The sequence below is a fragment of the Mchenga conophoros genome, linkage group LG1, assembly GCF_057382185.1.
Source record: "Mchenga conophoros isolate Kocher_MC1m ecotype Shallow Benthic linkage group LG1, M_conophoros_male_GT1.1, whole genome shotgun sequence".
Lineage (NCBI taxonomy): Eukaryota > Metazoa > Chordata > Actinopteri > Cichliformes > Cichlidae > Mchenga > Mchenga conophoros.
The window spans coordinates 18,875,862-18,899,994 of NC_140526.1; the positions used below are offsets into that span (position 1 = coordinate 18,875,862).

Sequence of the window (24,133 nt, forward strand, 5' to 3'; positions counted from 1 at the left end):
CAGACCAGCAGGACTGTGCAGGCTGTCAGTGTTTGGACACATTTATCCCTCAGTCAGGCAAACTTACAATTGAGCCCTGTGCAAGGGGACGGGAGCAGGCTCCCCAGAGTCAGACCACTGTCTGCAGGCACTGAAACCCTAGAGGGTTGAGTGAAAGGACCATCCCCTCCCTCCACTTGCTTTAGCTGTATGATACTGTGGCCTGCACCGGGACAATAACTTCCTCCTGTATTATTGATGCAGCGGGGAACAGCGATCACTCAGCGCAGCGGGGCTCGATTCACCACGGGAATAGGCAATGAGAAACTGGATCTGCCACATACGTTCCTCCTCTCTCTGCTGGAAACTCAGTCATGGCGGAGGGAAATCATCTGATGAAAGTTGCAGTTGAGATTGGAATATTTGATTTGAGTCAACTTTTTGACCTCATATTCCTACATGAGGCCAAAAGCTTGCAATTAGTCAAAATATAAAAGTAATATATTTAAATTGCAGCTTGAGTGAGAGATATTGTTTTGTTTGATTGTTTTTGCTGTTTTCTGTGTCTTAAAATGGTGAGAACAAGCAGCAACATCCAGGAAAGAGAAACAATGGACCTGTGTTGTGCCAAAAAGTGGTTTTGAGTTATTTACCAGATTTTTAAACTGTTGTAAATGAGTTGTTGGCCTATAATTAGTCTAAAATATGCCAAATGAATGACATCAAGTACTTTTGAACCAGAAAGAACATTTCTGTCACAAGGCAGAAGCAACAATCAGTTTTTAGCAAACTGTTTTTTTATACTTTATTTATCAAGGTATAGTACTTTGTGCTTGTTTGATCTTGTTTGATCTAAAATATGGTTACACAAGTTCAAAAAATATGCAAAAAAAACCCCCAAAACATATACACGTTTTACACTTATCCATTTCAGGGTCATGGGGCCTATCTCAGCTGTCTTGGTGTGAGTGCGGAACAACATGGACACTATCCACTCACTCTCACACCCTCACCCTATAGACAATTTTGAAACAGCAGTTATGTAAAAAAAGAAGCACTGGGACAGTGGGGGGAAAAAAAACAAGAAAGAACATGTGAACTTCATAGAGGGGCTGAGGTCAACCAGGAGGTGCAATCCCAGAAACGTCTTGCTGTGAAGCAACGTTGTAGCGTTAACCACTGAATGATTGTACAAAACACTTTAATGCAGGAAGCAATGGAAAGAATTTTAACAATTTTAATGAACAACTTCAAGATACGGTAACAAAATCTGCGGCAAGTTCAGGAATAAAAGTTGAATAATGTTCAAGGGAAGGTCACAGGTCAGCAATCTAATGGTCAAGTCTCGTTACACAGGATAGAGTTCAGCTACTCCAGCATTCTTGAACTGCTCAGTTTTCGGCAGGGTTCTCGTTCAGAAAGACTGACGTTGATTCACATAAGAATTCCCTGTTGCCCACGGGTCTAGACTTATGTGAGTATTCCTCAGTAAAGCCAGAGGGGAACAGGCAGGAAAAACCAGGAGCTAGTGTTACAGAGTATAGCATGGTGGAAAAGGATGGAGAGAATCCCCCACTAAGCTTTTGGGTTGGCATTTCTTTAGATTTTGTTTTGTATTAATTGCATGCTTTGGTGTTTTTTTTGTGTTTGATGTGAGGTGTGGGCCACACCCATGTGGGAGTGGAGATTCTACTCTAGTCCAGCTGCCAGCTATTTGGAGTTGAATACAGGGAGCAGCTGATTGGGGAGGATTGGAGGCCTTCTCTATAAAGGGGAGAGGAAACAGGAAGTAGGGGTTGTCGTTGTTTTTTTTAGTAGGACACTGGTGAAGCAGGGAAGCCTCGAAGATCCAGGATGAAGTGTGCACATTTTAATGGAAAAGATTTTTAACGTGGCCTGGTTTTGCTTTTAAAATAAACTGAGGATGTTGGAGGGAGGACTCATTCTTATTGGGATGTGAGTGGATGTGCTGGAAGGCAGGAAAACAAACACTGGACTGGAGACTCTCTGTGCCCCTGACAAGGAAACTGGACCAGTTTTGGGGAAGTTCCAGCTCCCAGGATGTGATGTGGAGACCCAGCCTCGAACGAAGTCAGGCCTGAAAAGGTGGGTGGCAAGCCTTTTTGAGGAAGCTGCAGGATTGATACGTTTTGGCTGCTTGTTCTTCCAAGTGACCACCTTTCCCCTGTTTGTAACCAGGATAACAACCCTGACCGTGGTGGCTTTGGGCCTTGGATTCCTGGCCAGAGTTGTGTCTTCAGCCAGTAGTTTTACCCGGAGAAAGAACAAATAAATCTTGTGTAACCCATTACAGTGTGCGTGTGGTGGTTCGTTACTGATCAATATTAGAGCTACTACTTCCTTGTACGGAGGCCATTTTGGGCCTTACGTAACACTAGGCAGGCTCACACACCCAATCTGGATGGAAGAGGATAAACAAGGAAAGTACCAAAACATTTACTAGAAGAGGCCTGAGTGACACTGCCACATGATATAGCTTAGCAATCTGGCAATGTAGGAATAACAGTGGTTAAATACTGCAGGTGGGTGTTGATAAGAAACAGGTGCACCAGCGGAAGTCTTGGGTAACTACGCCCACTTCTGGGAGGAGTCTCGCTCCCATGACAAAGAGCGTCAGACCGAGCAAACAAGGAGAGAAAGAGTGAAGCCAGACCAACATCTGTGACCATGATGTCTGAGACACAACGATGAATTATGTGAATAGCGCCACCTATTGACTGTCATTAAAAACACCTGACAAATGACCAATGAAGTATCTTCATCTTTCAGTTGCTCCCTTTAGAGACGACATACTGGACAAAGGATGTCAAATATGGAGATGACACGCAGGCCTAAAGGAGAAAGGCCACAGAGAAATTCATGGAGGTCATGAAGGAGGACATGCTGAGGGTTGGTGTGACAGAGGATGCTACAGATAGAGGCATGACATACCCTTTAGTCTAAAACAACACAACTCTTTTTTTTTTTTTTTTTTTCCTCAGGATTAAGAGATCCCATTTTAAATTTTGATTTATATTTCTTTACTACTTAAAGTCATATGAGCATTAAAGGTAGATTACAGAAAAGATGTAAATGAAATAATAGTGTTCCAGTCTTTGCGATCTTTGCTTCTCACTTTAATCCAAGTGCTGCTCCACATTTTTACCATGAGGATTCCTCTCATTGGGAATTACAAAGGAGCTCTTCCACAGGAACACCAAGAGCCTTTGCCTTTACCTCAGTGTGCAGCAGCAAATGCTTGCGGACCTGCAGGATACAAAGTTTCACTGTGCTTATTGTTATGAAATACATTAAAAGTAATTTCAGGAAACAAATAGACAACTAACCATGGAAATTTGATTTATTTTGTGCTGTAGGGTCTTGATGGCAGTATTTTTGGAGTCAATATGTGCCTGCAAGCAAAAACATTAGGAGTTTCTTTAATGTTCTTATAAAAACATGACACTTCCAGAAATATACTTAAAAATATACACTCACAGGCCACTTTGTTGGTAACGCCTTGCTAATATCAAATAAATAAATGGCCTGTATTTATATAGCGCTTTACTAGTCCCTAAGGACCCCAAAGCGCATACCAGGATGAACCTTTTGCCTTCAGAGCTTTTTCTCCTATTTCTTTGTGGCACAGATTCAACAAGGTGCTGAAAACACTCCTCACAGATTTTTGGTCCCGTGATTGCTGTACATTCATAATGTGACTCTCCCGTTCCACCACACCCCAAAGGTGCTTTATTGGATTGCGATCTGGTGACTGTGGCGGTTATTTGACTCCACTGAACTCATTGCCATGTTCCAGAAACCAGTTTGAGATAATCTGAGCTTTGTGACATGGTGTGTTATTCTGCTGGGCGCAACCATCAAAAGATGGGTACACCGTGATCATAATGGGGCGGATACAGTCAGCAACAATACTCCGGTAGGCTGCGGTGTTTAAATGATGCTCAGTTGGTCCTGACGGGTCAAGAAAATCCCCCCACCACACACACACAAACACACCATTACCTCACCACCAGCTTGCTACCATGTCACTGGCTCATTAGATATTTGCGTAAATACACAGTAGAACTAGTGTATCTAACAAAGTGGCCAGTAAGTGTATATAAAATTAGTGTAAAGGTTTAGATGACTGCTGAAGAAGAGACATGAAGTAGATGTACAACACTACCTCAGTTTTCTTTATGACCCTGCTGAGGGCTGTTTGGTCCATGTTGGAGGCTGAAAGCACCGCACTGAGCTGAGCCTCCGTCTCCTCCAGGCTCTCTGTCAGAGCCTGCAGCTTCTTTTCCACCGCCATGTTCTCTATGTCTCCATTATGCTGCGCCTTCTCAACAATCTCAGTGAAAGCCTTGCGAAGTTCATCCCTTTCCAGTTGGAGCTGTGCAGCAAACACACAAAAACATTCACATAAAACGTGTGCAACTACACATGAATGGAGCTGATTGTTAGTTTTTACCTCGCTGAATTTCTGTTCCAACACCTCATGCTCTGCTTTCAGATCTTTCAGCTTTTTTCTTTTGATGTTTCCAATTGCATCCTGTCAAAAGCAGTGCACAGAAATTATGCTCATACTGGGCTACAGCGATGCTGCACACCAACGAAGATGCTGGTAAAAGCGAGAGAAACTGTCCAACAGTAAACTCTGTGAAAAAAGGTGCCAAAAGAACCTTATTTCCTGAGTAATGTCTCAGTTTCTTGGCAATTTCATCGTTTTCTTCCTTGATCTTTGAGATAAGCTCAGCAAGATGTTTGTTCTCCTTCAAAACAGTTACCACCTCCAGTTTCATGCTCTTTTGTTTCTTCTTTGCTTCATTAATTTCTCCCTGGAAAATTCAAATAAAACATTGCATGTGAAAATAAGACATATCTGGGTCAAAGCTAGTGGAAAAACTGTTCAGCAACAATAAATAATAAAATTTCAGTCACCATTTCAAATTTGGAGGCTTTTGTTTTGCATTTTCCAGAATATCAAAACAATTATTAATTCACTCGGTTTAAAGATACCCTCTAATGGTTCTGCTATTTCATAGATAAACCGTTCTAAAAATTATAAGCTGTAGTCACAAGCAGAAGACTGATCAGTAGTGAGTTATAGGTTTAAACAAAGCTTGTGTTTGTGATCGCACCTTGAGTTCAGTAAGCGTGTCCGTGTCCGTTTTCATGATAATGACAAATTCCTCAGCGCTGCGGTAGGTTTCATCGTGATCTTGTTTAAGAGCAGCGATGTGGCTGTTCCAGTGGTTTTCGCTATCGCTGATCTCACTTTTCCAGATGTTGTCCAGATCTTGTTTTAGCGCCTGCACTTTCATCTCAAACGACGCTGTAATTTCTGCCCCAGCCGTAACACAAAAGGATGGCTCCTGTTCAGTGCTTGACAACGTGAAGCGATGAATTCAACTCAGAATGCGGTTTTTATTTTTGGGTTGTGTTTTTGTTGTTTTTTACCTGCAAGCTGTTTCTCCAGGTGGTCGCTTCTTGTGGTCAGTTCTTCACCATGTTTCTGTTAAGATAACAACCAGTTAGGAGTGTTTATTCTTGTAAGCTGAAGTATATCAGGGTCAGACGTGCAGAGCTATGTAATACAGTACTGAGGTGCAACAACAGATAACAGCTATGCCCACGGTTAAACCACAGTGAGAATTTTACACTAATTAATCAGCCTTAAAAGACCACAAGAACAAATTTGTGGTCAAGTTCTTACAGCTCATGGAAGCCACACTTTATGAATTCACATACTTGTGATTCTTTTTTGTTTGAGGATCAATTTTGACCAAATTTTTCTCTTTTGATAAACATTAGTGATTTTTCCCCTTATCTCGTTTATTTATTTACCCACTGTCTCTGTTTGTACTTTGCCTTCTAGTCCATCTTATTCTTAGGTTATGTTCTAGTTTAGTCCTTGTTCTCCCCACAACAGGAGGAAGTATACAATCCATACTGTTTGTCTGTGCTTGTAAGCAGTCTAGCATGCACAGTATCCAAGATATCATTTTTAGATAAATGATATCTTGGAAACCAATAACAGCTGAAGCTGATTTCATTTTGATGAAAACCAGGTCAAGGTCATGGCACATTTATGAAAATCAGTAAAAACTTTGTATTATCTACAGTTTTTTGTGGATTATCAAACTTCACAACATGATACTTGGTATTGGGGGACATGAGTACGTGTTAGCAACCAAGGTCAAAGTTGACCCTGGAAAAAAAAATCAAGAAACCATAATCTATCATATGAAAGGGCACGTAGAGAGGTGTACGACACGCACTTTTTTTAATACGACACCCTACGACATCACAATGACACCATAAAGTTTTGCAAAATCAAAATATCTCAAGTTCTTACAGCTCATAGAGCCAAAGATTTCAACTGATTCATATGGGTAAAGATCATAAAGTACACTATTTTAGTATTTAATGGTTCAAGGTCATGGGTCAAAGCAGGCTGATGTCAGCAAGTTGTAATTAAAAAAAAAATCACAAAAAATTAAGGTTTCATATCCTTTCATTATTTGTCTGTATATTTATTGTGGTAGTCTCCCCTTGTCCTTTGTCACGTGCTCACTCTGTTCTATGTAACTGTCACAGGTTCCTAGTAAGTTCCTGGTTTCTACCTAGTCTGAGTTTTCTTGTATTTCATTTCCAGTGAGTTCACCAATAAAGATCCTAACAATGTTTCACAATAAAAGCATTGTTAAAAAATGCTATGCTTTTGGACACTGGTTTAGCTCGGTGGTTGAGCAGCGACCACATACCGCAAAGCCAAATGCAGTGGTGTGTGAATTAAGCCATCCGTCCAGGTTCTACCCTCTTCTGTGTCCAAGTCATGGGAGTAACAGTCTAAGCAGAGATGGCCACACCTTCCTCTCCACAGCCACTTCCTCCAGCTCCTCTGAGGTGTTCCAAGGCCAGCCATGAGATGTGATCTCTCCAGCGAGTGCTCTCTCCGCTCAGCAGGACATGCCCCAAACACCTAACTTATGTCAGAAGCCTGAACCACCCCACCTGGTTTCTTTTGATGTAGAGGGGCAGCAGCTCTACTCTGAGCACCTCCTGAATGACTGAGGCCCTCACCCTCTCTCTAATGCTGAGATCAGACATCCTTCAGAGGATGCTCATTTACCACTGCTTGTGTCCACAGTCTCAGTATTTCGGTCATTTCTCACAGCTTGTGGTCGTGGGTGTGGGTGGAAGCAAAAATCTACTTAAATACAGAAACATGAAGGATTTTTTCCTCAAAAGTGGAACAAGTGGCAGAGTATCTTTCTAGAGCACCCCGGCAACACTACGAATATGATTAAGGTAAAGGGAAATGTATGTTTTGTACTACAAACCAGTTCAAGTTCCTTCTTGGTGTGTTTAAAGTTGATCTCTTGGATGTCTACCCGCGTAATTGTCTTACGAAGCTCTTCCTCTAGGTGCTCTTGCTCTTTCTCCATCAGTTCATTGGACGCCAAAGAATCTGCATTCAGTTCAGCGATATCATTCAGGTGTTCATGCTGGAGGTGCTTGATCTTCTGCTTGTACACCTGGTGGGAAAAACAATCACATGTGAGCGTTCATATGGAAATCCAGTATTCCTAAAACACGTTGCCTTGCAGTTGGTATCATCCACCATCTTTTAGCCCTAACCCAAACCCCTGGCTTGGTACCTATTCAAGTTAGATCAGCGGTCTCCAACCCCTGGGCCACGGACCGGCCATGAGAGTTGAGGCTCGGGTGTGAAATTTATGGTTTTCAGGGTTTTTATCATTTTTTATCGTTAATTTTTTATCGTTTCTATCATTTTTGGTACCGGTACTGGTTTTATTTTGTTGTATTTATCCACGACACCTTAAAGGCCGGTCCGTGAAAATATTGTCGGATATAAACCAGTCCGTGGGGCAAAAAAGGTTGGCGACCGCTGAGTTATATTATAATCTCTGGCCAAACCTCATAGACAATTTAATATTAACACCACAGCCCTCTCGGTTACCCATCTTTATATTTTATGCTAGCGGCATAGAAAATAAAGACATTTGTACCTTAAATTTATCAGTAGCCATTAATAAGCAAATGTCCATAAACAGATTCCTACATATATCCTAGAATAACCTGTAAACACTGAACCACATATCCTGGTTTTACTAAAAACCTTAAAATATTAGCATAAGAAACTTGTCCTGATTTAGGTTTCTTGAAATGTTTTACTAAATTTAAGAACACGATTTGGGACTTCAGCATCACCTGACTCCATCTGACCAGCCTTCAAAATGGAAGAGCTATCTATTTTTTAATATTCTAAAATCAGTAAAATCTTACCTTAACGTCTAATTGGTGACGGGCCTCATTTTCTTCTACATCCTTTTCTACCTTTTGCAGCTCAGAGTCAACCTCCTTCTGTTTTCTAACTGTGATTTCCCAAAAGCTGTGGATCTTGTCCCTCTCCAACTGAAAGTAGTTTCTCTCTTCCCGCTCTCTATCCAGTTCCTCTCGAAGACGCATAATGTGCTCCTCCAGCTTAAAAACAGAAAGATGTGACTGTAGTTTTTATGTGCTCGACAAACCAAATGACTGCAACATATTGTCACTTTTTTTCACGCTTTAGGAGAGTCTGAGAAAATCACTCTCCAATTTCCATACACTCATCATGGGCATCAATATCATGGTAATTTGGTGATTTCTTTCTTGCTTTTCTCTAACCTACAAAGGATCAAAAGTTTACATACCAGCTCAAATATATACACATACAGTCACATAAGTCTTATAAGTGATCCTACATGTTCTACAATGTATCTTAACTTGATAAGGCCAAGGCCCATTAACTTGGAGGAGTGTGGATTAGAAAAAATCCCAAATTACACACACACACACACACACACACACACACACACACACACACACACAATCTTGGTTTTGTTTTTTTTGTTGTTTTTCTAATTCATTAAAGATATAGCGTGTACAATCATTCCACCCTGGAGAAACAGCAGTTCAAAGAAATCTTTAAAAGCCCCAAAATGCTATAACATCCATGTCCATGACGAGTACATGTAAACTTTTACCATATCCATGTTTTGTTTTTGTTGTTTTTGCTTTTTTTTTTTTGGTACTTCCATGGATTTATGCATCTTAAAAGTCTTCAGGGAAAGCTTGGCACATTACAAAGTTAGAAAAAAATCTGAATTGCATTATCTGCATCATGACGCCTTTTTGCAGGCAGGGAGGCTCTAATTAAAATATTCCAACGGAGTGTTTACAGAGCTTGATCTGTATTAGGAGCCAAGATATGTCAATCTCACTTGCATTGAGTGTTATTTAAATGTTGTGCCTCAGCTTTATGTGTTACCCCTCTCAATGCACAGATCACTTTGAACAGGTTCCTATTTGCTTCCTCCTGACTTAAAATACACATTCATACACATTCAGACACATTCTATCACTCTTCAGCTCTGACCTGCTCCTTGGACATCTCATCCTTGGTGAGGCCATTTATCAGCGTGGGGGTCCTTGGATTTGCTGGTTTTTTATCTGCACTTTTCTTTTTGGGTGGCTGGGGGGGAAAGAGTCAGCACAGCTGTTTAAAGTTAAAACTGCTTTCTGGTTAGCAACCAATGACTGCATAAAAGATAAAAGTATATATGTATCGATCCATGTATCCATTTATATTTATAAAAGAAAAGGTTTTCTATAGTCATTGGTGGTAACCTTGAGTGTGTTTTTTAATTAGCAATGAGAAGTATACAAAAGTAAGCTACATTTATACACACGCCCAGCTACTAGCGGCATAAAAAATAAAGCTGGTCATTTACTACAGATAAAGCACTTGTTTCTTAATTATTTAATGCTCACCATCTTGTACGCTGCTCAAATTACGCGAAGAAGTGTTCGGTTTGTTGCGAAAAGAGCAGCACACTCAGTAAGTACTAGTGTTGTTATAGCAACATAAACACAAACCTGCTGAGGAGGCGGAATCTACAGACGGAAAACCAATCAAATGGGACAGGAAGGGTTCTTCAAGCAGGATGATTGGTTAACAATTATCAGGAAATTCTACTGAGTCTGTTGCACACAAAACAGGCACATACTCACAAGCACTAAACAAGGAAAAAAAATGAACATCAGCGTTTACGAGTGTGCGTATCTTTCATTAAATATTTCAGTGCTTTTAAAGCCGGTGATAGAGCTTCAGGTTTTAATGCAGTTCTTTTCATGTAACCAGTGAAATCAACTTATTAGAAGTTAAGGTGGGTAACTGGAGGGGATTCACAACTGCTGCGGAGTGTTGACGTCCTACTAGAAAGGTTTTAGCATGCTTTTCAGCAGAAAGGAAGAGACTATTATCACTCCTGATCCAGTCACCTATGGGAATAGAGCCGATAATACTTTTAAAAAAACCCTCCAAAAGTCCTTTAAAAATATGCCATATATTCTCCACTGCAACCACTGAACATCCAAGGTATGGACATTGAGGCTGTGGACAGCTACAGGTACCTTGGTGTTCATCTGAACAATAGACTGGACTGGACTCATAACTCAGACGCCCTCTACAGGAAAGGGCAGAGCAGGCTGTACCTGCTGCGGAGACTCAGGTCGTTTGGAGTGGAGGGCCCACTCCTGAAGAAATTCTATGACTCTGTTGTGGCTTCTGCTATCTTTTATGGCGTGGTCTGCTGGGGCGGCAGCATCTCTGCTGGGGACAGGAAGAGACTGAACAGGGTGATCCGAAGGGCCAGCTCTGTTCTAGGATGCCCTCTGGACCCAGTGGAGGTGGTGAGTGACAGGAGAACGGCGGCTAAGCTGTCATCCCTGATGGACATCTCCCACCCCATGCAGCAGACTGTGACAGCACTGAGCAGCTCCTTCAGTGGGAGACTGCGGCACCCACGGTGTGGGACGGAGAGATTTCGCAGGTCTTTCCTCCCCACTGCTGTCAGACTCCATAATAAAGACTTTAACTGATCAAGCACACACATCCATACATATGCAATAATACTAAGTGCAATAATCCTTTCTGTCATCGTTGTATTTTTACTCAGTTGTATATAGTATTTGTATTCTATTTTTATCTTATTGTATATTTATTTTATTTTATTCTACTGTATATAGTATTTTATTTTATTCTATTCTGTACAGTTGTGTACTGTATTTATTCTTATTGTATTCTAACTTTTGCACTGTCCACTTCCTGCTGTGACAAAACAAATTTCCCACGTGTGGGACTAATAAAGGTTATCTTATCTTATCTTATCTTATATGAACCAAGTATTAAAGATAAGTTTATATTCTGCTCCTGCTTATTTTGGGGGAAAGATTTATCCTTTTACCCTGCCAGATAATTTCCTTAAAAGCAAATTGATCTGATGGGCATAAGTGCTGCCAACTGATAGTTGAGCTGGCCTTTGAAAATAGAATATTTAGAAATTTAACCACACAATTTGTTTAGAAAGTGAAACAGTATTGACAAGAAATAGTAAGCAAAGGTTAAGTGCTAAATCAACAGTGTTTTGCTAATAGCATGGCTCTACTGAGGCCACTTTGGTCCAGACTAAAATATTAAACTCTGCTTAGATTGTGATGAGAGTATGCAGATCTTTCATTGTCCCCAGTAAATTAGATGTCTCAGTGCAGGTTATCCCATCTGCTCCCATCAAGATTCATAAAGCTTTATCACTAAACACATACAAGAGGAACAGCATTCCCATCAGTTTCAGTTGTTCTTCTAGGCTAATAGGCAAATGTTGGCATACCAGTATTTAATAAACATATACCTGTTTAACTTCAAAATATTAGGACACCAACATTTAGCTCAAAGCACTGCCATGTCATGGATGTATTTAGAGAAAGTACAGTATCAGAGATGTGAGTGTAGTTGTACAGCTTTAGGCCTGTTATTCACACGTTTGGTATGATGCAGGTATTTTAAAATCAAGCGATATCGTAAACTAATACTTTAGACCTGAGTAAAATTTCATCTGAGCGACATTTCACACATATTGTAATCTGAGGCTATAGTTCATGGTTGTCTGGAGCAGTAGTTCTCCAGACTTTCTGAAGTTGTTTCAAAATGTTCCTTTGGCTGCTATTCCACTCATTTTCAGAATATTTGCTTTTGCTTATTTGTTAAAATCACACCAGCCTATGAAAGACAATAAAGGCACCCTGTGTTAGATGCTTTTGGGGGCTTTTCTTTAGTTGGCGCTACAATTTTTTTTTTTTTTAAAAGATAACAATTTCACAGACATAAAAAAAATTGTATTTTTGCACAGAGGTGATTCTCAAAGAACTATTAGCTGAAGACTCGTATCTTTGCAGTATGTTCTTAAAAAATGAGTAAAAAGTGGACAAGTGGAGGTGAACATAAATAAGAGGCATTAATAATAATATTTAAAAACAAACAAACACTATCTACAGCATCTGAAAGCCCTGTCATTAAGAAAAAGGAAAAAAATTCAGGATAGACCTGACAGATGAATCTAGAGCTTCAGTTGATTGACCTACTGATCTACTAATCAGGAATAGTTTTAATGACATATTAAGGAAGGGAAACGGGAAGAAAAGGCTGAGGGATGTCAAACTGTCCAAGAACTAGACCAGAAATCAGTCAATCAATTAGCAAAAGGATGTAAGGAGTGATGCATCCAAAGTTGACATTTGTGGTTCAAATCAATATGTATGGCGATTAGAAAAGAAATACAATAGTGAAAGTTTTCAGTCATCGAAATAGGTGGAGGCTCCGTCATGGTTTGGGACCACATTTCAGAAAATACAAAGAAACTTTTTGCATAATTTTATTGTTGTTATGTCTTAAAAGTTAAATACAAATCATTATTTAAAAAGGGAATATTCACTTTTGAACATAGGGCTGAGTTCCAGATAAAACACTGGGTACACTTACACCCATCTAAAAAGCTTATCCAAATCATGGTCACAGGTCCCAGCAAGGCGAGAGGTAGTCAATCATCAGGCCAACACAGAGACAGGTTTAACACTCACACTTATAATAGTGGCTAATTTAGCCAGTTAATCTAGGCACCAGTCACCAGTTAACCTAGCATATCTTTGGACTGTGGGAGACATCAGCATACCCAGAAAAAACCCACGCCCCACACAAAAGGCTGGAATTAAATTCAAACCCAGGACCTTCCTGTTGTGAGTCAACAGGGCTAACTGCTGTGACTCTAGGCCACCTGTTGTGCTTTTACATGGAGCCTAAAATTCTGGTAGTAACTGGTTTAAAAGCTGAAATGCTTGACAGTTCAATCAGAATACAAATACTTTAACTCTGAGTGTGCTCTTTCTGTCCATGCCCTTGGTGTTTGCTTCCAAATTCAAACTCTTGGACACTTTACAGCAACAGCACTGAAAACACCATAAATATGGATCTTCAGGAAGCTCAAAAAGAATGCTGCATGTTCGCCAAGGTCCCACGGTTCTGATTAAATGCATTTCATCACAAACCAGTGTTTAAAATCCCACCCAATTAAAAACATTAGCTCATGTAACCACAGGCTTTGAGCATGGGGATGTCAAAGAGGTCGCAGATGCCTTCTCTCTCGTCCAGATCACAGGTGTAATCTTGTTTAGATGAGGGATGGAGACAAGAGGAGCAGAGGAGAAAAAACTGTTAGGCAGATGAATGTGGTAATTACACGTTTACAATATGCAATAATCGTTAATCACTTTATAAAGATGAATAAAGTGTACTTACCTTCAGAGGACAAGAGCTTTGTGATTAGATTTGTATTTAATATTCCTACAAAAAGAAAAACAAACCAGACATCAATTTACAGTAAAATTAGCTGACTTTAGTGTTTTTAAGAGCGAAGACCGGCACTACCTCTGGGCGGCTCTGTTTGGTCCTGGCGTTGGTTCGATGGATCCGGCGCTGGAAAAAATATTTTTTTGAACAAACTGTGAGCATGACAATGTAGATACGTTAAATGTAAAGCCTGCGTAAGCATGAAAGAAGGAACAGCCTGTCAAACATTAGTCACACAGTTTATTTAACTAAGCATTACATCCACTTTTTCATGTTTGAATATTATGTGCTTTTTTTAAATTAACTGATTCCAGTCACATGGGGGAAAAGAGTGAAGACTGTGGCACGATCGAAAGTGGTTGCTTCAAACACCAAGTCTGCCACCACGCAGGGTCAGCTATCATCATCAACATCATCCACAGCAGTTTGTTGCCTTTTAAAAGTTTAAAAGTTAAAAAACTGTTGGATGAACATTAAAAGGCGTGGAACTTATAAAATGAAGGGTTTATTAGTTTTCATTTCTCTTTCAGTGGTGTATCCAGGAAAGATAACGACTCACTTTTGGATTCATCAGTTTTGTTACTGACTTTACTGTTTTCTTCTCGCCAGGCAGACAGAGCTAAGCTGGCGCTCTGTAAAATTTCTTCTGCTGGTGGGACTGGAAGTACAACAGGAGCAGAGCTGACGGAGCATTTGTTTAGGAGGACGACATCTATGGGACCTCTGGCGCTTTTCAGATGGATCTGGTACCTTGCCGGGCAGTTCTGGACCTGTACAAAGGAGACGCAAGCACACATAAATCACCCCCGTCTGAATTAAGGGCAGCAGCGGGAGTATAAACTACAGTCGCTTTCAGTGATGCAGAACTTACAGCTTTGGGAATGGGAACATCTAGCTGTGTGCCAGGTGGTGCTTGCACTGCTAAAAGTGTGTGGCCTGAGAAGAAACAAGATGCAGACAAGTCAAAACACGATTTATATGTATTTATTCCAAAGAGCAGAAAGCACCATCTCAGGCTTACTGACTCTCTACTTTATTTTTTTTATCTATATAAAAATATACTGAAAAAAGAGTAATTGCTGGAAAAGAGGGATTATACATCACCACAAAAGCAGTTGCAGATATCTTCATGATTCACATATGTCAGAGTTGATCTGAGTTAAGGTTCAACTTAAAATATTTTGCTATTCAGAAAAGAGATGTGATGGATTGTTGCACAGCATTTTCTGTAACGGCACAAATGCAAATGCAGCGTATCTGCCACAGAAACACATTAAATCTCATCAAATCTGCTAAAAATGATATCCAATATCTCATTTTCAGTTAAAGCTGGAAGCATAAAACATTTAGTACAAATACACATAATTCTGTTCCTACGTTGTGGTAAACAGAAGTAAACACATACACGCCCACGGACTATACTACAACTTTGATGTTTTTATTACAACATGCTGACATCAGCTTGCCTTTTGGAAATCCTCAGTAATGACATGGGTATTGTTTTCATAGATCATTTGCACTGCTGTCAGGATTGTTAATATGGAAATCTAATGTAGTATATTAATCATATTTGTGTGATTGTGAAGTCATATAATGGTTTACTGAAAAAATTATGTTTTAAAGAGCTCAAAAAACAAAGTGCTTACGCACCTCAATGACTAATATATTGCCCCTAAAGTTTGGAGATGATTCGATGGAACCTAAAACTTTTTCCTAAATCGGGTGACCCTGACCTTTGACCTTGAAGCATTCAATGCTTAAATGATGTATTTTATTGTCTTTACCCAAATGATTGGAGCAGAATTGGCTGAAATCTTTGGCTTCTGTGAGCTGTGAGAACTTCCATCCTTCCACGATCTATTACTTGATATGGTTTCACAAAAAGTTTTAACTTCATTTTCACATTTGGTGTGTCCTTCACCTCAACCCTGTTTTTACCTAAATGAAATCAGCATTTAAAAAAAGATACCTTGAAAACTAAAGGCTAGGCTGTAAACAAACAAACAGAAGCAATTACATACTCCCAACCTTCTAGGGGGAAAATTATGACTGAGCAATGAATTCAACAGTTATTAGAGAAAAGGATATTTTCTGCAATCTTCTGTTATATTCTTGATGCTCTGTTCGACCCAGAGTTTCTGCTGGTCCAAAACACATTCCATTTGCTCCAAGCCCTTCACGTCAGACTTTAACTCCACCAGCCTGTTGGCTAATAGCTGTGTATTCTCTCCCAATGTGTGGCCTCTTATTCGTGGGGAAAATAAAAGAGAACATGTTAACTTTTACTATTATTTATGTTTTGCTTCATATTCTTGACATATGTGCATGCACACAAGAGAAGAGTTAAAAACTCACATCCACTTTACGTTGCTCTTGGATATTTTCATAATCAGGCCGATGCCCTCCAGTACATTTGTGATGTCGTAGATTCGCCTCTTCTGTCCAACAGCCAGAGCCCTGACCGCCTGAAACAACAGGGAAAAAAGATGCTTTTTCTACCCCAGCCTCCGTGTCTGACACACACACACACAGCAGTTATTCAAAGACAATGCATCAGGCCTACACTAACACCCCAGATGTGCTCCAGTTCTGTACTGTCAGCTGGTCTCCTTAGGAGTCAACAAAGTTGATCATCTGCCTCCGTCTCACTCTTTCTCTTCACACTAGTCTGCATGTACTCCTTCTTAATTTTTACACTCACAATGTTAACAAAATCGAGCTGCTGTTCTTGTGGGGTTTAATGCACTTATTTATTTCCTGAAGCAAAAGCTTTTGCTTAACAAATGAAGTGTAATTTTTAAATGTATGCCAAAATGTAGCCAGAACAATCCATGGACTTTAAATCAGAGAAAACATCTTAAAGAACTTTAAAGAAATCGAACCCTAAACCCACACATGGGGAAAGGACAGCCCGAGGCCCCACAGATCATGCCAAATAAGGGCTGCCGCATGCTAAAACACAAACAAAACAAAGCCCAAAAATTTAAATAAATAAATAAATACGTGCTTAGGAATCTCAAGATGCAGTGTGTTTTTATTGCTATTTAACTTGGCTTCAATCCAGTTTGCTTCATTAGTGACAGATCTAGTGGTGTATATCAAAAAAATGGCAACAAACAGACTAATTTAAATGTTTATTTAGCATGTTAGATGAATGATGTAATGTTTGCATTCTAACCTGTAACAATGTGTCAATTCAGTTATGCAGTGTGTGGTCCTTCACTTACTTTAGCAAAGCTAGTATGGCTCTCTTAATTTAATATATACGAAGCAGAAGATCTGCATTACAGTAACCAGATGATGATAGTATGTATTAAAGTGTGACCGGTCGCCCCCTTGTGAGCCTTGAAGGTACTGCAATTTATTTACAATATGTCTGTGAAGTAGGGCTGTGCGATATGACAAAAATCTCATATCCCGATATAAGACATTTATCGTCCTGACAACGATATAAATCACAAAAATGTAATATTTTCTGTAAATTCTGTGAATCTCTGGCAACTCGACTTGCGTTTAGTTTTTTCAGCTGGGCGTCCTTTACCTGGATTCGAGTGTTTTAACTGATGCATGAAACTATACATTTTTAGACATAAGTTGTAACAGCCACCATTTTCTCTCAAAGTTTGAGTCTGACGGCTTTTTTGCTTCTCATTTGTAAACTCTGCATACTCTCTCATGTGATTCAGTTTATTTTGAAAAGTCTCAACAGGATCTTGAGCTTTATTGTGAAAGGTTTACGTGGAAAACAAACAAGCGTACAGCGGAGCCACGCGATGGTTTTACCGTCATTGTTGCTAACGAAAACACGTAAAAACAGGCACTTGTCCGCCCATAGTGTGGTTATATTAAATATAAGAGAAAGAGAGAGCTTTAAGAAATTAATATAGCCACTAAGGTGACCGTCAAAACGATGAAAAATACTGCTGTAAACAGTTTATTTTACGACATCACGAAACAAACGAGAGCGTAATAGGAAACGATAGACATGTTTATATCGTCATTTGATATATATCGTTATATCGAAGGGCCCTAACATACACTCTTATATTTGTACATATATTTATTCTTATAATTCTCAGATTTACCCATTCGTATATTTTTCTTGTTCTTATGTTATTGTATTTTGCACACCTCTGTTGCACACACATAAGAATTTCGCTCACATGTGCTGTACCAGTGTACCTGCACATGTTATGTGATGCGGGAAATCTCCAATTTTTTTTAATTTTTAAAAAATTTTTTGAGATTAAATAATATACCATTGTAAAGACGACACAAGAGTTCCAGAGGCTCTTCTGGGAGCCAGAGTCGACCAGAAAACGTTTCCCCGAGCTTGAGTCCTCTATGAAGAGCAGCCTTTCCTTATCGGCAGCGGTCACAGCCGCTACAGAGCGCTGGCAGGCTTGTTTCCCTGGGCCTTAAAACTGCAAAGGCGGCACGGTGCTGTCACGCTGATGGTAAAAAACACAGGCCTTTACCACAGTGCCGCTGTGCCACTTTATTTTTTAACAAAACACTATGCTTTATGTATAAAGAACTGCCTATTCTACTACTTATTGAAGAAAAAGAATCCACAAAAGATTATTTTTACTTTCTTTTATTTGTTCCAGATAAATTATAAATTATTTTTTAAAAAGCAATGAAATGCATCAGATGTCTCCCATGCTTTCTTTTCTGCTGTAATTTTTTTTTTTTGAACATAAATTGGTCTATTGAAAATAAAATGTAGTAAGAAACACTACATCTTTTCAATAGGCCAATTTATGTTTAAGAAAACCCCAACAATCAAATGATCCCATCTGAGCAAGCACTGGGCGACGGTGGGAAGGAAAAACTCCTTTGTCTTAAAAAGAAGAAACCTTCGACAGAACCAGGCTCAGATGGTGCGGCTTCTGTCAAGACCGGTTGGGGGTTAGGTAGTTAAAAAACTACTCTAACGGTACAGCACTACAGCTTTTTGGTGGAAATGGGTGGAAGGATGGGTGTTACACCTCGTTTCATTGGAGGTCTTACAGGTGGTCGGGGTGTAGATTCAGCTTTTTTACAAATAGGTGGCAGAGGGACAGGACTAGGTTGTGGAATTATAACTGAGTGGGTGGGAATAGGTTGTCTGTGAAGGTTCTCAGTCATGGGAATAGGTTGCTTTCCACTTCTGGATATAGGTGGAACACACATCCTACGAAAAGGTGGTAGGTTGTCGGTCGAGAAAGTTTCCTTTTTCGTTGGTTGTGTGACTTGAGGAGCGGGTGTCAACTTTGTCTTTTTCGGTCTAATGGGTGGCAGTGGAGTCCGCTGTAACTGTTGTTCGTCAGATGCATCTTCCCTGCCTACGTAAATGTATTTATGTTCCTCAAAAAGGGCAATGTCTTTTTCAACTTGACTCATTGCCTCTTCGAGAAACATTTTGTAATTGTATTTTTTGTGCTGTGAAGGGGAGATAGTAAAAGGGAGGGATTGATATTCAAAGTTTAGCTCATTAAACCTCCTCTTTAGGCCCTGGAGAATGTTTTGTTTCTCCTGTTCGGCCAGTGGTTTAACTGTTTCCTGTTGTTTTGTTAACCAGGCATCATTGTCCTGCTTAGCCTTTTCTTTCTCTGCCTTTCTTCTACGCAGGTAGCCTGGAACGATTCCGTAATTGTTTTTCTGTAAATAAAAGGGGACAAGTCCAGATTTCTCAAGGAGCTGCTTGTCCCTTTTGCGTGTATCCACACAAGCAGGTTGAGCCATGACTTTCTTCATGCCTGTGTGTTCTGGTTTTTTCCTGAATGTGTGTTCAGGTTTTTCGCCTTCTGGCCTCTGTGGGCACATTTCGCGATGAGATGGGGCCTTAACTGTTCTTGGCACTATGGTCCTGTGTTCATTTTTATATTTATTTTCTAATACAATTGCTTCCCTGTATTTAGAAATATACATTTTAGGTTTGGGTGGAGGAAGAGTACTCTACTTTGGGAGAAGGTTATAAGCGCTTTCATCTGAAAACACAATTCAATCGCTAGCTTAAATTCACCTGCAAGGGAATTCTACAACTGTGTGTCGAGGCACCCCTATTTATAGATTTTTATGGCCTGGCATGTGACATCATGGTGGCCTGGCATGTGACATCATGGTGGCCTGGCATGTGACATCATGGTGGCCTGGCATGTGACATCATGGTGGCCTGGCATGTGACATCATGGTAGCCTGTCTTTGTTCTGTCATTTAAGCCCCACCCCCCTGGTTACTGTTGCTATTGTAACTATTATATTATGAATGCTGGTAGCTAGCATTCCACACACACACATACACTTTTTGCCAAGGTTCCAGCTGCAGTCACCAAGACATGTAAATGTATTTAGTAACCCTCAGGGGTCCAGAGTATAATTGGCCGTTTTTGACTACTTTTGATTTTACCTCTATATTTCACCTTTAAAAAAATCTTCTTTTTTTTTTTGGCACAACCTCAAATATCTGAAATTTGAGTTAATTTTTCATTTATACTATATTTGCACAATAGATCTAAATTCAGACAAAAAAAATTCAAAATCCGAGTAGAAAATACTTGTCATTTTTACTGTAAAAGCCACAAACATGTTTAAGGAATTGTTTTCATAACTTGAAATGCGAATAGAAGTTGTACATTTGTAAAAATTATGCACAAGTTTTGCAAACAACTTTATGTTCAGTATAATATATGCAGGTTTTCTTCCTGAATACTATCGTTGTTTATATTTACTGCGGGAAGAAACGGTTTTTATAAGGAAAAACACTAGAAAGCACTCAGTCCCCCTCCCAACTCCCCCAGCCTTTCCTATTGGTGAAAAAATATACCATGTGGACCAATCAAAAAATGATAGGGCAACATAGCATTTAGTTGTTTACGAAGGCGGGCAGGTGTATACATATAGTTTGAGTCTGACGGCTCTTTGTTTGCTTCTCATCTGTAAACTCTGCATACTCTCTCATGTGATTCAGTTTGTTTTGAAAAGTCTCAACAGGATCTTGAGCTTTATTGTGAAAGGTTTACGTGGAAAACAAACAAGCGTACAGCGGAACCACGCGATGGTTTTACCGTCATTGTTGCTAACGAAAACACGTAAAAACAGGCACTTGCCCGCCCATAGTGTGGTTATATTAAATATAAGAGAAAGAGAGCACTTTAAGAAATTAATATAGCCACTAAGGTGACCGTCAAAACGATGAAAAATACTGCTGTAAACAGTTTATTTTACGACATCACGAAACAAACGATAGCGTAATAGGAAACGATAGACATTTTTATATCGTCATTTGATATATATCGTTATATCGAACAGCCCTACTGTGAAGGTTCTCAGTCATCTTCTTCTTTAGGTTGCTTGAAGATGTTTCACCTCTCATCCGAGAAGTTTCTTCAGTTCTAGGGTAAAAAGGTGGAGAGTCCCAGATTTAAACCCTGTGGGTGTATCCCCCCAAGGAGGGACAAAAGGACCCCCTGATGATCCTCTACCTAATCACATGAGCCAAGGTGTGAAAGCGGGTGTGGGTGACAATCAGCCACGGTTTCGGGTGGGCTCATTGTGAAACCTGGCCCCACCCCATCATGTGATTTCCTGAGGTCAGATGGCCCAGGATGTGAGTGGCCGTTAAGGCATCTGGGACGGGATCTCAAAACTGGATTATAGATGGCAGACAGTTGGTATCGTAAGCCACCGCCTCTGTTCAAAGATAGTCGCTCACAGTGGACATCAAGTATTTATTTATAATAAATACTTTCTTCTTTTTTTTAATCAGTTAACTGAAATTATTCTTATAAGATTTTAAAAATATAATGATATATTAATCTAAAATTTAAAAAGTCTATAACCTACAGGACAAGAGTCATTCTATCCCAAATCATCACATGTAAAGTAAAACATGCAGAACATCTTTAACTTTAAATTTTTCGTCACAAAAATGGAGAAAATGCTGTTTTCATGCTAAATTCATCCTGGATTGAAAAAATATCAAGTTGCAAAGAAATAGCATAATCGGAATAAAACAAAATCAAAAGTATCCAGATGACTTAGAGAATAATTTTATTAAATATGCACATTTTTCGATTTTGAGACCCACTGTGTTTACATTTAAAAAGTAAACTGAAGTATTTACTGTGCTCCCTTCATTTATGTACTCTGTGTTCCTAAACCTCTTGATGAAGGATCAGGTCAACCAGTAAATCCTCTGAGGACCAAAATGAAGTAATGAAAACACAAAGGAAAACTAGGCCACGGAGGCCTGAAGTTTAAAAATGGCAGGCATACAGTATAAAGTAGCACAAATCTAAAGTTTCAAAGCTATAAAATACTGTACAACACACACGTATAATTTGATGCAACATGCTGGCCTAGGTGTTTACTGTATTGTGTGGGCTCACTTACGTCTCTCAGGTCCAGCTCGCCGCTTTTAGACTCTTGCAGTAACTGGACAAACTTCGTGGTGAGCACATGAAGACTCCTCTGACTCCTCTTGTATTTGGGGTGTTGTTCTGGCATGCTGGTGTCTTCGTCCGGGCTGTGTGGGCTATCTTCAGGATCCATAGCTGCTGCTGGGCAGGAACACAAAACAAATGAACCCGAGATGGGGCCTCTCCGATCTTTGAATGAGCCCGCCTCACACAGCTGCAGAGTTCCCTTCGAAATAAAATATTCTCAGTGTTTTCTGTGTATGCTCTCTGCCGTTGCTTTGTCGGGTTTTCAGGTATATCTGTCTAATAAGCGCTTTGGCTAATCAATAATGTCGAGCTCTTTAGATTTACATTCACCTTCACCATAAGTGCTACCTGGGGCTGATTTATTATGAAAACACTGTATCGGAAATGCAAAAAGATGTTTAGCTTTTCACTCGAAAGTAGCTGTTTAGGAGGTTTAGTTTATCCTGCAAACTGGTAAAAGCCTTTAGTTTTTCTAAAGATCACTTCCACACGAACACAAAAAGCGACGAGCGTAAGACAAAACAATTGTGTTTACCTTGATGGCTGGAGGAAGTAGCAGCGTAGAGTCGCTAACGTTAGCAAGCCCAACAACGACAGCCGATTTCAGTGTTTAAACTGAGACAAAGGTTTTGGCGGACAAGTAAATATATCCGTTCTTAACCTCTAATGTAAACACAGTATTTACATGGTAAACAGCACCGCGCTAACTCTACTAACAGTCCACTCCCAACTGTTTAGGGGCGGAGCTTTCCGGTAGCTGCATTTACCTGCCTTCACAATAAAACCTAACCATTCGACCAACCAAAATAAAATCAACTCACATTAAAATATCAGTCTGGTCGGACATCCAAAACCTGTGAATCACTGACAAAAATAGGTTTTCTGCGACTTTATCCTCGTGTGAAAAAGAGTGTAAAAATTAGATTTTTTTGTTTTTGTTTTCAAAAACGTGTTTTCATTTAGCAAATTTCTTTATTTTCATTTAAAGATAAAATTTACAAGCAACACAGCAACAATGTGGACATTACGCTAGCAGAATGGAAAAGATGTCTGTAACATTTCATGGAAAATAAGCACATAATAAGCAACAATAAGTGAACGTTTGCTGAATATCAATTTATTTAAATCTTTAAAATTTTATTTTATATTGAGTAAAGCATATGAAAACTTATCATCTATGCATATTAATGTGCATAGATGATATATGCGCGACATGCTGCACACAATTCATCACAAGCCTGTAAATGATTTATCTTTAAATCTGCAGCAAAATCATATATAGAGGTTATAGATAATTATTAAGTACTGTAAAGTAATGTTTATACTTGCTGTTGCTTTATTAAAGGTATGTTGACAAGAAGAAAAATTATTGTAGTCAAACGATCTTTATACATATGTGCTGTAAGTAATATGATCATATGATAAAAAGATATTCTCAGTAATTTAAAGACTTATTTTAAAAAACCTGTGACAAAGATTCTGAAGTGGTTGTTTAAAGTGGCTGCAGACGGGTGCAAACCCAATCGTTGTCACACTCCATAAAAAGAAAAAAAATTAGTATTAACATTTTTAATATTTATTTTTTAATAAAACCTGAAAAAACATCTGGTATTTAAAATTGGTATTAGTGGAAATGCAAATGTGTTGTATGTATTTGCATTTTTATGTTAAAAACAGCAATTTATATTCAGTGATTGGAACCTGACCTTGACTTTGTAACTACAGCCAGCTTCATGTCATCAACACCCGTCCATATAAATGTATATAAATGTATATTATTTACATTTTTATGAGTAAATAAGTCATTATATCCAGGAAATAATTATTTACAATTATTTACTGGATAATAATAATATTGTGTTACATAGATAAACCCAGATTTGCAATTTGAGAATGATAAAAACGTTTTGAACAGAGTCATGGAAGATATAGTAGTGCTAAAATCCAGAAACCTGGTCATGCTCCTTGTCATT

At 39.3% G+C, this 24,133-nt stretch overlaps 2 protein-coding genes and 1 long non-coding RNA gene across 5 annotated transcripts; 1 reads left to right on the top strand and 2 right to left on the bottom strand.

Annotated features, from left to right (window-relative positions):
• Positions 1 to 1,523: 1,523 nt before the first annotated feature.
• Positions 1,524 to 2,287, top strand: LOC146583231 (uncharacterized). Its single transcript, XR_014891475.1, has 2 exons — positions 1,524 to 2,085; positions 2,179 to 2,287. It is a non-coding gene; the product is annotated as an uncharacterized LOC146583231 (long non-coding RNA).
• On the bottom strand, positions 2,281 to 9,916 carry LOC146583232 (dynein regulatory complex subunit 4-like). Of its 2 annotated transcripts, XM_085268746.1 has the most exons (12): positions 9,823 to 9,916; positions 9,428 to 9,523; positions 8,296 to 8,493; positions 7,329 to 7,523; positions 5,443 to 5,497; positions 5,124 to 5,326; positions 4,665 to 4,820; positions 4,454 to 4,534; positions 4,166 to 4,375; positions 3,327 to 3,392; positions 3,116 to 3,246; positions 2,281 to 2,831 (listed from the first exon to the last, which is right to left on the bottom strand). In XM_085268746.1, the coding sequence occupies exons 1-11, from the start codon at positions 9,823 to 9,825 to the stop codon at positions 3,160 to 3,162; spliced, it is 1,350 nt and encodes a 449-aa protein (XP_085124872.1). In that variant the 5' UTR covers positions 9,826 to 9,916; the 3' UTR covers positions 2,281 to 2,831; positions 3,116 to 3,159. The 2 variants fall into 2 exon arrangements, with proteins under 2 accessions (XP_085124872.1, XP_085124863.1); XM_085268737.1 differs by having other exon boundaries at positions 2,281 to 3,246.
• A 2,832-nt stretch (positions 9,917 to 12,748) lies between these two features.
• On the bottom strand, positions 12,749 to 22,915 carry LOC146583233 (transcription factor E2F5-like). 2 transcript variants are annotated; one of them, XM_085268772.1, is made up of 10 exons: positions 22,696 to 22,915; positions 22,108 to 22,274; positions 16,088 to 16,197; positions 15,821 to 15,976; positions 14,837 to 14,880; positions 14,604 to 14,668; positions 14,292 to 14,502; positions 13,811 to 13,858; positions 13,682 to 13,726; positions 12,749 to 13,548 (listed from the first exon to the last, which is right to left on the bottom strand). In XM_085268772.1, the coding sequence occupies exons 2-10, from the start codon at positions 22,264 to 22,266 to the stop codon at positions 13,463 to 13,465; spliced, it is 924 nt and encodes a 307-aa protein (XP_085124898.1). In that variant the 5' UTR covers positions 22,267 to 22,274; positions 22,696 to 22,915; the 3' UTR covers positions 12,749 to 13,462. The 2 variants fall into 2 exon arrangements, with proteins under 2 accessions (XP_085124898.1, XP_085124890.1); XM_085268764.1 differs by having other exon boundaries at positions 22,108 to 22,271; positions 22,696 to 22,914.
• Positions 22,916 to 24,133: the final 1,218 nt, after the last annotated feature.

Excerpts from the sequence above, each read along its gene's own strand:
- LOC146583233 (XM_085268772.1), bottom strand. The coding sequence starts at position 22,266 with ATGGATCCTGAAGATAGCCCACACAGCCCGGACGAAGACACCAGCATG. Across the intron at positions 14,669-14,836 it reads TATCTGCAACTGCTTTTGTG|GCCACACACTTTTAGCAGTG; the intron begins GTGATGTATAAT and ends GTTTCTTCTCAG. Across the intron at positions 13,859-14,291 it reads CAAAACTGATGAATCCAAAA|CGCCGGATCCATCGAACCAA; the intron begins GTGAGTCGTTAT and ends TATTTTTTCCAG.
- LOC146583232 (XM_085268746.1), bottom strand. Across the intron at positions 5,498-7,328 it reads CCAAGAAGGAACTTGAACTG|AAACATGGTGAAGAACTGAC; the intron begins GTTTGTAGTACA and ends TTATCTTAACAG. Across the intron at positions 5,327-5,442 it reads CCTGGAGAAACAGCTTGCAG|AAATTACAGCGTCGTTTGAG; the intron begins GTAAAAAACAAC and ends CGGCTGGGGCAG.